The following is a 13,055-nucleotide window of genomic DNA, read 5'->3' as shown; positions in this document are numbered from 1 at the left end:
ATTCCGTACCATTTCATGTCATGCTCAGCAATAAAGCTGGGGGAAGAAGGAGGAAGGGGGGGACGCTCAGAGTGATGGCGTTTGTCTTCCCAAGTAACCTTTACGCGTGATGGAGCCCTGCTTTCCTGGAGATGGCTGAACTCCTGCCTGCCGATGGGAAGTAGTGAACAAATTCCTTGTTTTGCTTTGCTTGCGTGCATGGCCTTTGCTTTACCTGTTAAACTGTCCTTATGTCAACCCACGAGTTTTCTCACTTTTACCTTTCCGATTTTCTCCCCCATCCCGCCGTGGGAGGAGTGAGCGAGCGGCTGTGTGGTGCTTAGTTCCTGGTTGGGGTTAAACCATGACATATCCCTAGCCATGACGTGACGTGCAGCACCATCTCTAGGGTAGACCCCTCGCTACTTATCCTGTGTTATCCTGCTTTGACTACAAGCAATTAGTTGCCTCTGGTTTTATCTCTGGATATCCAGGTTTTCTGTTGTAAAAGTTTTTTATCTGTAGTTCAGCTATTGTTTCTCTGTTGTTTCTTCTCTTATAGAGCAGCTTGTTATCTGCACCTTAGTCCCTTTCAAATGGTTTCTGCTCTGTGTTGAAGGGATTACAGGACATACTGGATGGTTCACTAGAGGTTAACACAATTATGAATTCAGAAATGAGCCAACAGTTCATTACAATTGTCTGTGTGTCTGATTGCATTTACTGCAGCCTGAGTAATACGAAGCTGTGGTTTGGGGTTTTTTTTTTTAAATATAAAAATATTGTAATGACAAAGAGGTAAACTATATATAAATGAACATTTGCTAGAGACAGTTAAGTTAATAATAATAAAATTTCCTTCCAAGGGACTACAACTGCCAAATTGACTTCTACAATTGCAATGGCATAGAAAAGCACACACTTTTGGGGGTGGGGGGGTTAACACTGAAAGGTTTTACTTAAGCGATACAAGGAAGATTTCTTAGGACTGTGAACAGTGTGAAAGAAATGTTGAAAAATCGAAATTAATTAAAAATAATTAGAAATTAGAGGTGTAGAGGAACATGACAGAATCAAGATACATATTTTGGTAATGTAAGAAAGTGATTATCAAAGGTTTGACAGTTTTCTAAGATAATAAAACATCATGACAACTTCAGTGGTTTTATTTCCAAATATTCAGACAACTGTCACAGCTCCATCAAAACAGAAAAAATGGCTTGCATTATTCAGAAGTTGAAGAGCAAAGAAAGAATATGATGTGATGTCATGTGGGAAGGGCAATATGTAGGCAAGCGAATGTAAGCAACGATGTCAACTCCTTACAAATGTAAGTTATTTTCAGCAAGCATTCATGCTAGCAAAATGGAACTGCATGGATGTCCATGGAAAATGAACAGACAAGATGACATCAGGATGGATGAATGAATTAATCTAAAAATTCATTGCAACATTCAAATAAATAGTTTTGAAGAATTTGCTCTTTTGTGCCATATTCTCCTCTGGCTTCTTTCCATTAAGGATACCACTCTGGTTTTTATAGTCTTTATTTAGGGTAAGCCTGCCTGAACACATCTGAGATATTGTAAGATCACAGCTCACACCGACCTTTAGAAGGGAGCACCATCCAAGAATGACTATTCATTAGATTTTATTCATTCAAAAAACAAAGGCAATCTGATTATGCTTCAAAAGTCTAGCCTGTAGTTAGCAGCAACAATAACAACAGAATGAATCAGTAAGTTTACATTCTCAACTGAAAGGACATCACAAACAATTTTGTTAGCCATCATCTCACCCAAGCATTACTGTATAAAGGCTAGGAAGCTAGTTGTCCATGCCTCCCTCTACAGTCAACAGAAAGACAGACATCTTCATGGGCAGATTAATCTCATTTTATGATACACTTCTATGATATGTGATAAATCCTGTTTTTCTGCATGGATTTTATAGAGAATCTGGCCAACTTATTTACTCTAATCACTTTACCATGTCTATGGTTAATTCAAACGTATACTATTCTTTGTCAGTAAATAGCAGAAAATGCATTTCCCTTGACTTGCAGTTATAAAGATCAGAAGAAACAATGAAACCTTTCACTCTTCGTGTAGGGACACTGGCCTGATAAATGGGAAAAAAGAGTCTTCAGTAGACAGACTCTTCCACCCAGAAGTCTTTAAGAGAAAATGGAACTGCTGGTGGTAAAGGACACTTACAAATCTAAGAGCAGTTTCAATCCAAAAAGCAAAAGAATTCAGCCTGATGCTAAGGCAAGAAGTTCAGAATACTGCAATTTCATGACTAGTATGAGTAAGAGAGCATTTAGTAAATAGTGCTTTATAGTCATGCACTGGAAAATGAAAATAAAATAAAATATAATGTCATAGCCTGTAAGTATTTTCAGTGTCTCAGCCAGGCACCAGAAGGTATAGACTGACAATGTTTGAAATACACTGAACAGTTATCCATACAAAAGAAAACAAACCAAAACAAAAATAACATTAGTTGTTTCAGACTCAACAGATATTTCAAGGTTTGAGAAGCCAGCATGAAAATAGAGCAACTGTCAAAATAAGAAATCTAAAAGTTGGTGCTCACAGTATCTGATAACCAGTCAGCTCATCTTGAGCAAATTCCAGAGTAAAACCTCACCGAAGTGAGAATGTTCTGCGGGCAGCTGGTTCAGATCATGAGAATGTACTGAGCCAACTGTAATCCTGGTTCGAGAGTTATCTTACGGTATAATAAATCCTTAGCAACAAAATATAATGAAGCCTCTGTAATTAATTTGCACTCCAAATAAGACACTGTTCCATGTTAAAGACAGATTTCATATTGATTTCATATTTCTTACTGAAGGAGGGAGAGAGAAAGGGAAGAAAATATTTTCAACAGCACTGCTCCTGCTCATATTTGTGCTTAAAGCAAATAAGACAACTCATGTGTGGAAGGGTAAACAACTGCATAATTCTTTTCAGGACCAAGACTGTACTGGCAAAACTAACAACGTTGATGACAGGCTTCCCAGAGAGGCCAAGAGCTGAATGAAGCGTGAGCTGCCCTCATAACCTTGGACTCAATGGACATCAACATGTTATCCACGGACTCAGCTGAGCCCACAGCTTATTCCTCTGGGGTCAGACAAAAGCATATAGGAAAAACTGCTCCATGAAGGCTATGCAACTTCTATATAGGTAAAATTTCCAGAGGGGTTCTCAAATCTACATTGGAAGTTTGAAAAAACTGCTAGAAAGTATCTATTCTTTCCAGATCAGAGCTACAGCACATTGTTCAAAGGAGCTTATATAGCTAGTTCCCCTCTGAATTGCTGAATGTAATATATTGCAACGGTCAGTAGGCAAAGTCTTATGGATATTTTTCTCAAACAACCTTTCAGCAGTGCCAGGTCTCTTTATTATAAAATATTTTAATTAAAAGCTGCAATTTAGCTTTCTCACGGCATGAGCTCAAATACGATCAGTTGTTTATTGTATTTTTTAAAGAGGAATATGTTTTAATTAGATATTTATCCATTATACAGATTTTAAACTTCAGTAAGAACCAGATGTTGATCTGAGGTAAAGTGACAGAGCTTACCTGAAGTATCTATTGTACTACATATCAGCTGGTCTTAAATGTTTCTGAAACTCTAATGACATTAAAAGACATATACAGCCTGTCTTTATTAATCTAATCACTTTAACGTTAGAAAACATTGAAATTAAAATGGTATCTAATCCAGCACTTAGTGCTCTATTTTTTACATCAAACAGCTATGGGGTAAAACGCATATAATACTTCAAAATTTCTTAGAGCAATGGCTAAAAATCAAGGAATGAACACAGATGGGTGCCTTAAGCACCCATGTCCATTCCCTTTCCCAGTGAATCTCTGAACACAAAACAGAGCTAGGTCAGAAAGAACCAGACGCAGCTGCAGTACAAATGGGTGGAAGGGCATGGAGAATGGAAGGAGCCTTGCCACCAGACTGAATATGCACATCAGGATAATGATTTATTATATTTTTTCCCCACAGTTGTTTCACAGTTGTTCCCCCACATTGTTTCAGAGAAAACAGAAAGTGTTAATTCTTTAGGCTAATAGATGTAATTAAAACTTGTTTTAAGAAGGAGTACAGACAAACCCATTTCTTAAGACATTAAAAATGACAGGCATAAAGACAGCAATAATTTCACCGAAGCCATCAGAAAATGAAAACATGATTCAAAAATAATAAGCTTGTTGGTTTTCTTTTTCAGTAGTGTTTCTCCTAACACAAAATTTTAATTGCAGATTAGTTTTATTCTTGTAGTCCTGTTGATAGATTTGAGGCAAGTGACATACATCATTAATTGTATTGTGTAGGGGATCGCATTTCAAACAAGCACTTTGTCTGACTGAGCGACTACAGCCTGTCTGATTGTCGTGGAATTGTCATTAAATGGAAATGATGCCCGGGAATGTTGAACTTAATGTTATGTTTCCAAACACCATGAATAACTTTACAGTAGCTTTAACGAATTTCATAGGAGAAAAATATCGTTAAACAAAGCAACAATATTAGCCCTGGTGCCCTGGACAAATTCCAGTCTGGCTAATTGCATTTTGACACCGACTATTTCTCAGTTGTTTGAATTTGGTATGTTTGTGTACCTCACTGTTTGTTCATTGCTATGTTAATGCCATACATCATCAGACCATTGCTGTCTGTCACCCCAGAGTTAGCTGGCTACCACTCTTCACCATCCAAGCACTTTTAATGAAGCCGTAACGACAGTGCATGACCTTGAAAAAGTTCCTTTCGATCTACCTTCCCACAGTTCATCAAGTTACTTAGATATTGCTTAACCTAACAAGTAAACATAGATATAACTTATTTCAGTGTTTGTCAAACATACAGCACAACCTTACTTCCCAGTTCTGAAATAATGAGCTGCTGAAGTCCATTAACATGTGCTTAAAGCTGGGCACAGAGATGACCTCCCACACATTCATGCTTTAGTTGAGGTCAGAGAGGCACTCTGAACAGTATCTCCTAATCACCTCCACTTAACTGTGCTTTGCTTTGAATTGTGGAGTGGTCTCTGAGAACACTACCTGAACTTAGATGAAATTTAAGTGAAGATACACTCCAGGGGCACAACTTATATACCTCAGCACCAGCTAATCATGGAGACAATGGCCCTGGAGTAGAGTTAGTCAAAAGTTAAAAAAAAAATTCCCAAAATGTGGACTTCAGCATAAACTGTTTTGTTCTACAGTTTTACTCCTGTTCGCTTGTGCTACTTGCTCATGTAGACGGAGTCACGTTCAAGTGCTTTATTCAAAGGAGCAGATCTGCATTTTATTATCTTACTAGTCTTTAATGTAAGGGTGTCCCATGCCTCAAAGTCTGGCTTGCAGAATATTTGAGAAAACCCTTCTGACATTGCCGTGTTTGTTGACAGTTTTAGAGGGGTTATGGAGGAAAATATTCTGAAGACATAAACCCCGGCTCATTGAAAGCTTTAAAAAAAATAGGACCATGATTTGGAACAGCCTTGATACACATTCAGGCAGGATCTTCAGTGACAACCTTGAATAACAGTTTTTTGCATGTCTGTCACATCTCAAAGACGTGATTTGTAGTATCATTCCCAAAAGCCTCCCCATGCCCTTTAATCTTGAGTGCTGTTTGTTATATCCAATTCAGACACTCACTCACACTAATTTTCTTTTTTGGGAGACCAGAAAAGATCATCAAAGAGCATGTAAAACATTTAAATCAGGCATATATTTTTTATATGCATTGACAGTGATTAAAATACAAATGCCCAACAAACCATAAGATCAGAAAGAGGTAGTGCCCAATATAACTCTCTTCCTAGAGTCTTCATACCACTTGGTGAACAGAGCATTTCTGAAAACCTCATCTATAGGTAACTGTAGGTAATCAATCATATACCATTTCTGTTGGGATCAGGTGCAATGTCCTGTTCGCTCAGTAGAACAACTGAATCCACATCCCTCCCCCATCTGGTCTATAAATACCCCAGAAGCTGCACAGGTTGTACTCCATGTTGCACATGGCACTGTTGTTTGAAGTCTCAAGCTGTGTGTTAAACTGCAACTGGATTGTCACCATTAAGGTTTTGTCACAGTATGATTTAGGGAGAAAGTCAATGATCTGGAAACAGATGTGAAGTTTTAAATGTACATCATTAGATCTTCAGGACTAATTTCAGGCTTAACACTGCCTTGGATTTTCTTCAGGTAGAAGAAAGAAGACAAAGAAATGGGGAGAAGAGTGACAGGATAAGTGGAAAAGAGTAGAAAGGATCATGTGAGCACAGATGCTAATGAGCTGAAAAACACCATTTTATTTAACTGTTACATATGTCTGCACAGAAGTCAGTCATTTGAAAGCAATTGTAGTGTGTATAAAGAGCCTCTTAAGATTTCCATATGGGAAAACCTTTTTTTTTTTTCCCCTTTTCAAAGTTTCTGCTTAAGATTAAGGATATGTTCCATTCAGTACCAGGTCACAACCAAGCCATTTCTAAAGATAGTCTCTCTCTAACTCACTCCCTTGCACACACACACATCAACACAAATAGCAAGGAAGAAGCGGAGAAGAAGCAAAAGGAAAAGAGCGAGCAAAGATTACTAGAGACTTTGAAAAAGTCACAGTCAATGCCCTCATAGTCAAAGAAATCTACTGCTTTATGGGTGGTGGTGGCTGAAATCTTATATACAAATCAAAGTGAATTCAAATCTTGCATGTCCCCATCTTACCTGAACACTAAGAACACAGCCACTGGCTTCTCAGCCAAAAATAATCTTATATCCATTTATCTATTTTAACTAGAATTTTTTTCAGTCTGAGTTTGAGAAACCTTTAATTAAATTTGTACATTTATGAAAAAATCTGTATTTAATGGTCGGTAACTTCCAAAGAAAACAGATTTTTTGCCACGAAGATCCTGAGTGAATCTATTTCCATGTTGAACATATATATAACTTCCAATGAAAATAGTGGGATTCCTTTTCGAGTAAAAATGAAGAACATTGGGATGTGATTGGCCAAGACTACTTTAAGATCCATAACATATGATTGAAAAGTACTGCTAAGTCCTTAATTTATTACCCATCCTAGTGTGTTGCTTTTTGATTAAACCTCATCCTGTGCTAATAATTCTCAGTAGTACTGTGCAACATATGCTACAGAAATCCCTGAGGTAGCCAAGGAAAACCAAGCCAAAAACAGCAGAGAAGTTGCTTACCTGTCTGAACTCTTCAAGATCTATTTTGTTTCCCACCAGCACTAAGGGGATGTCATAGGTGTGCCGGACACGATAAATGAGTTCCTTAAACTCAGCAGCTTCTTGAAATGATTGGCGGTCTGTGATGGAATAGCAGATAATGAAGCCTTCTCCACCTCGCATGTATTGGTCCCTCATGGCTGTGAACTCTGCCTGTGGAATAGGAAGAACATGCTCAGTAATTTGGCAAACAAAATTATCTATCTGTAAATAATGAACTTGCTGAAAACCTCCCTCATTCCCTACATAATTCCACATCACTTGTTTTCTGTTTTAAATACTGCTTGCTGAAACTTGTGCTTTCTTACGGGGTCATCATCCTGGATAACACACCACCAGGATTTCTCTTAGGACCTTTTTTTTTCCTTTTTCACATGAAGGGAAGTCAGTCCTCTAAGACTATGAACTTATCATGCCAGTGCCTGCATACAGGAAGTCCTGTCTCATGTATTTCTAGAACTTTCTGCAGCACTTTTGGTAAACATAGATGACTTGCAATTGAATGAATACTAACACGTGTAAAAGAAGAGCTGTATTACTATCTAGGAATGGGAGACAAACTCCTCATTATGCACTCACTTCAAAAGCTCAGTAATATCAAAAAGGCATTCATTGACCCCCACCAGCTTTGGAATAGTGCCTAGTAAAAAAGGTATATAATCTGCAAAAAGTTCTACTCTTTCAAATGCTCTCAGAGAAGCTGAGGGTTTCAGATCAGTGTGGGATAATACCATTAAAAGAAAATGAACAATCTCAAATCGTGTGAGAATTGGCCCAATTTTCTCCTCCTGCATTTTCCTCTATTTATGTATGTGTTTATTGTCACAGCAACACTTCTGGTTATCGGTATGGTTTTTCAGAAGTATTTAACAACTGCCACATTGTACAAAAATCAAGATTTAGTTTTCAAAAACTAGTCTCAGGCATTGTGGCTTAAGACTAGGTCTTAAAGCTAGTTTCTTTTTCAAGTTTGTTTGCTCTTCTTGATCACAGCCCAGAATAACCCAATACCATGGCAACAGTCGGTCAGGATCAGAATCCTCCTGACAGAATCAGTTCTCCAGAGATATTAAGATGCAGGAAGGTCTGATAAAGCAAGGAATACACATATCAACATTGGACATTTCTATGAGCAGCAGGATGCAATATCAAGTCCTATATTTTTCACTCTGTTGAGAATTTAGGCTAGGATTTTTAAAACAGTTTAGGTTGTATATATATCCTCAGTTCTTGCTGAAAATTGAAGGGAAATGGATTGCTTATGCTCTTTTAAAAGTCTCAGCCTTAAATCTCTCTCAATAGTCACTCATGTTGATTGATAATACTTCCTGTGAATAGACTTTCATGTTGACCATTATCATTTATTCATGATGTATCTTTTACCCAAGGGCTTTCTTATATATCATTCAAAATATTTCACCTGCTACAGGAAAAAGTTCATAGACTAAGCTCCAAAATAGCAGACTAATAGGCAATTTAAGGGTAGGATTCTGCTTTGAGACTTACTCGGAATTTCAAAATGTCTAAACTATCACCACTGGCATCCCAGGAGAGTTTATTAACTACCAAGCTACAGCATAGAGTGTATCAGGCCATATTCTATCCCATTCTCTTGAAACTGGATGTGGAAGAAGTAGGGCAGTGGTGGGGAGAAACACAGAAGATGTCAAACAAAAAAGATTCTACACTGCTGGTTTGGGCGAGACAATGAATGGAGGAGATATATCTCTGTTCCCAGGTCTTTGCCTGCCATCTACATTAGATAGCCACTGGATTAATAAACAATGCAATACCCCACTGGAGACCATATCCAAGGTCTCCAACTTATGGGTAGGGATTGTTAGTGACTAAACACAGAGACATACTCCCTCTCCCTTACTCACCCTTGGATCCCAGGCTTTCCTGCCAGAACAAGGGTCTCTCCTCACCCGCCCCATGCCCCTAATTTTCTTCTCTTTGCATCAATCACCTAGAACTGTTCTGCACCACGATTAGTAGGGTGGTCTCCTTTGTAGGAGGAGCTGAACAAGGCCAGGATCCCTTCAGGGTGAGCAGATGATGGAAACCTATGTGGAGTTAAACTTGTGGATAAAGGCTCCTGAATTTAGTTGTCTGTGTATCTGCGGGCCAGTATCTAAGCTCCCATTGTAGATAATGGTAAGCTAGACAATGTAATGAATGGAGTAAAGGTTGCTTCTGCTGCTGAAAAATAATTTTCTCTTTAGTTATCTAATTATCTATTTTTTGTTTATCTATTTTTGGTTTTAGAGTGAGCTGATCATTTATACAACTGAATGGAGCCATTAGCTCCCATGTAGACACCTAAAAGTAGATGTTTTGGTATGGAACCTAAATCCCAGCCCAGATGACATGTATTCCTGGGTTAAAGATTTCATAGCTCAACTACTGTAACACTGTATGATTATCCTGCACAGCCTTTTACAAAGAATGAGCTCTGCTTAGTGAGTTGATCCACCTCCAGGAAGTGCTCAGAACTTTGTCCACTCATTTATAGCCATTTATGGAAAACTAAGAAGGACTTAGGTCACATATCCCTGTTTAAGTTACTCACAGAAAGTGACTTTCTGCAGCATGAGGACTCCTCCCAGGATCACCCCCCAGGAATGCTTAAAGGCTTTCCTTGACTGCCAGGAGACTCTGGGTTCCTAATTTTACACACTGTGAATCATTCCAAAGGGACAAAATACTCAGCTTCTAGGCACTGCCATTCTTGAACCAGAGTCATTTAACTAGGCATTCTGGTTCATGCCTGGGCATAATTATGATTTTAAGGATATAAATTCATTTACTTCTGTGATTTCTTATTATGACATGTTATTGCTGCTGATGTATTAAACTAAACAGCCAAAATACTTTCTTGTCATGTTTGCAGCGATCCATTTTCAGAGGCATTAATTATTCTAAACAAGCTAGATCGGGGACATCCACTTGGTTTTCTATTATTAACTCAGTTAGTAATTTCCTTTCTTATTTTTTGATGTCGACTTTTACTTCTCAGCTTTTTCCCCTTGGCATCATTGCTCATTACAGAGTCAAGGACTCCAAGGTCAAATATAAATAAGCCTTTTCTTGGATTTCAAAAAAGTGAGGGTTTTTTTATTCTGTTAAACAAGAACCCCAACATAATAATATATACTAAGAAAAAGAACAAATACAATTTCCAATAAACATGCTATAACCCTTGCAATAATGTATTCATATTATATATACAAGACAAAGGACTACGATGTAATTAAATCTCTTTGTTCATTTTTTAGTTCAAGTCCTACGCCTGATTTCACAGTTTACATGTATCTCTGCAGTAAGCAGAATCAAAATCCAAGTTCACCTGGGTTTTGTGGAGGTTCAGAGGTAGATGGAGATGATAGACCCAAAGGTTTTACAGAATTTTTCAGTGGTTTTATTTTTATATTTTACCTGGTTCTCTTATAAAATAAACAACAGTGTATCTGTGCAGCTGTCACACTAATACCTTCTTTAATTGTTCCTTGCTGTAAAAGTAGCTTTTTAGAAAATTATTCAGGAATAGTACTAGATGCCATTTGCTACTCAATAGGGGGAAAATATGAAACATTCCCAAGTCAGTAAATGCCAAAGGGACAATACAGAAGGAGATCACACCTCCTCAAAAGGAAATCAATTCTGAGAATTAAAGTGAAGATTTGTCATAGTTATAGCACTTTGCAGCTTGACATCAGTCTCTAATACTCTCTTGTGTATTATGACTAAGACTTAACTGAAAAGTGTGATAAGAAATCTTTTAAAACAAAATCACCATTCTTATTGGGAGAGATGTTATACTCGAGAACAAGCATCAAGTCTGGATAGAAGCAAAATAAAACTTTTCTAAAAGTTGAAAGAAGGCAGCATAACTTCTTCCTTTTCTTTTTCCATTATAATTGAATGCAGAAAAAACCTGATACTAATTCTCATAAGATTATATACGTCTACCTGTTGTCGAAGAAAGTTAGCAAGAAAATCTCCCAATGATTAGGTTGTTCCTAAATGGATGTGACATTTGCCTTTTACCAGTTATTGGGCATCTCATATGATTTTTCAAAGATGACAGAATGGCCTCACAATGACATAGAACAGGTGCCTCAAAATGCTTAGATGCATCCCATCCTGTTGTATCAAACTGCATACACCCAGCTTAACTAACTTGTATTTTGTTGATCCCCCTCTACTACGGGTAGTATATGTCTTCCTCAGACTTTTCTGCAAGGTGTAAAGACCTGGGAGGCATAAGAGTACACCTTGTCTGTAAAGGTTGGGATAGAGAAAGTCCTAAGAGTGTTAGTCCTTTCTGTGTTCCTCATCATTAGGCCACTCACTCCTTTCAGCAGTAGTCCCACATTTTTCTTAGTCTTGGTTTAGTTGCCACTGTACCTGTGGAAACCTATCTCATCACCTTTTACATCTCTCAAAAGTTTCAACTCTAGCAACAATTTGGCTCTTATAATCCAATCCATTCATACCCAAGAAATACTTCCAAAAGGACCTCTGGGAGATTGTCTCTGTTTCCACATTTCATCCTTCTGTATAGGCTTGCTTTTTCTATTAGCTTTTAGGAGAATAACTTAGCAAAGAAGAAAATACTTATCCTCTATTTTTCTTTCTGTCATCTTGATTTATCCTCTTTTATCCCGCTTTTCATAATAAGCAAGAGAAAGCTTATCATAAAGAGCAATATTTTTAATTAGTTTTAAAATTCATATTGCTTTCTTATAAATATAAATAGGACTTGTATGTTTTCTTTTTTTCATTAGAGATTAGAATCCTTTCCAAATAAGATCAGTATCTTAGTATCTCCAGAAAAGGAAACAAAGGCATTGAGCAGCAAAGTCAGATAGACTACACTTAGATACACAGATCTTTATGAAGGATTAGTTTATGTGTTGCTATCAAACATAACAGTCTGGATCTAACGTTCAGCTCAGGACAATCCTACCTTGCCGACTGAAGGAATCTAGGAAGGTATATCTCAAAGTTCACTGAAGGCAAGCCTTGTTCTTTACTATTTGCTAAGTATCTTCTCCTGAGCAATGCTGGAGAAAGAGTGCTGGGCTAGAAAAGCTTTTATCCAACCCAGAATAGAAATTCTTAAGACGCAACCTCTTCCACATCACCATTTTACACCAGCAGAACTCAAAACTGAAGCAAATTGTCCTGGATCCTTGTGTTACACATTGCTAATAGATAGCCTTGTCAGCCCCAAAAGGATAAGAGAAAAAGGGGGGCAAAGAGAACTCAAAAAAGAAAGGTCACAGGCAATGAGCAGGGGGTCACCATACGTGTGCCTTCTTTTTCAGTGTGTGGTGAGGCGTTTGAGGAGGAAACATGGTGCAATGCTTAGAAGTGCAGTCTTTCTCCACACCCCTCAGAAGTGTAGTGCTTAGAAATTTAAGGATGCAGCACCTCAGAAACAAAGGTGTCATGTTTTTCAAACTACACACACACTCCACACATTTTGATGTCTGTTCTGTTTTTATGATCTTGGCTTGTATCTCTGGAAGAGGTCAGAGGCTCCCCAGGGAGGCCAGCCTCACAGTTTGAGAAATGTCACTTTCTGTATCTTCTCTTCTTACGTTCTGCTTGACTTTAGAACCAGGAATCTGCTAACAGATGTTCTTAATCAAAGCTGTCTCCCTGATTATCACAAGGGTCATTCTTATTATGAAGGGTATTTTTTACATTTTTGTGAACACTGGGGGAGGGTGGGTTATATTCTTGGAAACAGGCAGGATATTGTTC

The 13,055-nt window shown here is 37.9% G+C and overlaps 1 protein-coding gene across 1 annotated transcript in view; it reads right to left on the bottom strand.

Annotated features, from left to right (window-relative positions):
- The window catches only part of RIT2 (Ras like without CAAX 2), a 180,207-nt gene that overhangs the window by 77,250 nt on the left and 89,902 nt on the right, over positions 1–13,055 (bottom strand). The window contains exon 4 of the mRNA XM_059834121.1: positions 7,242–7,433. Within this exon, the coding sequence (XP_059690104.1) occupies positions 7,242–7,433 (192 nt within the window). The remainder of the gene's footprint in view (positions 1–7,241; positions 7,434–13,055) is intronic.

Source organism: Gavia stellata, chromosome Z (assembly GCF_030936135.1).
Source record: "Gavia stellata isolate bGavSte3 chromosome Z, bGavSte3.hap2, whole genome shotgun sequence".
NCBI lineage: Eukaryota > Metazoa > Chordata > Aves > Gaviiformes > Gaviidae > Gavia > Gavia stellata.
This window is presented reverse-complemented; position numbering and strand designations above follow the sequence as displayed.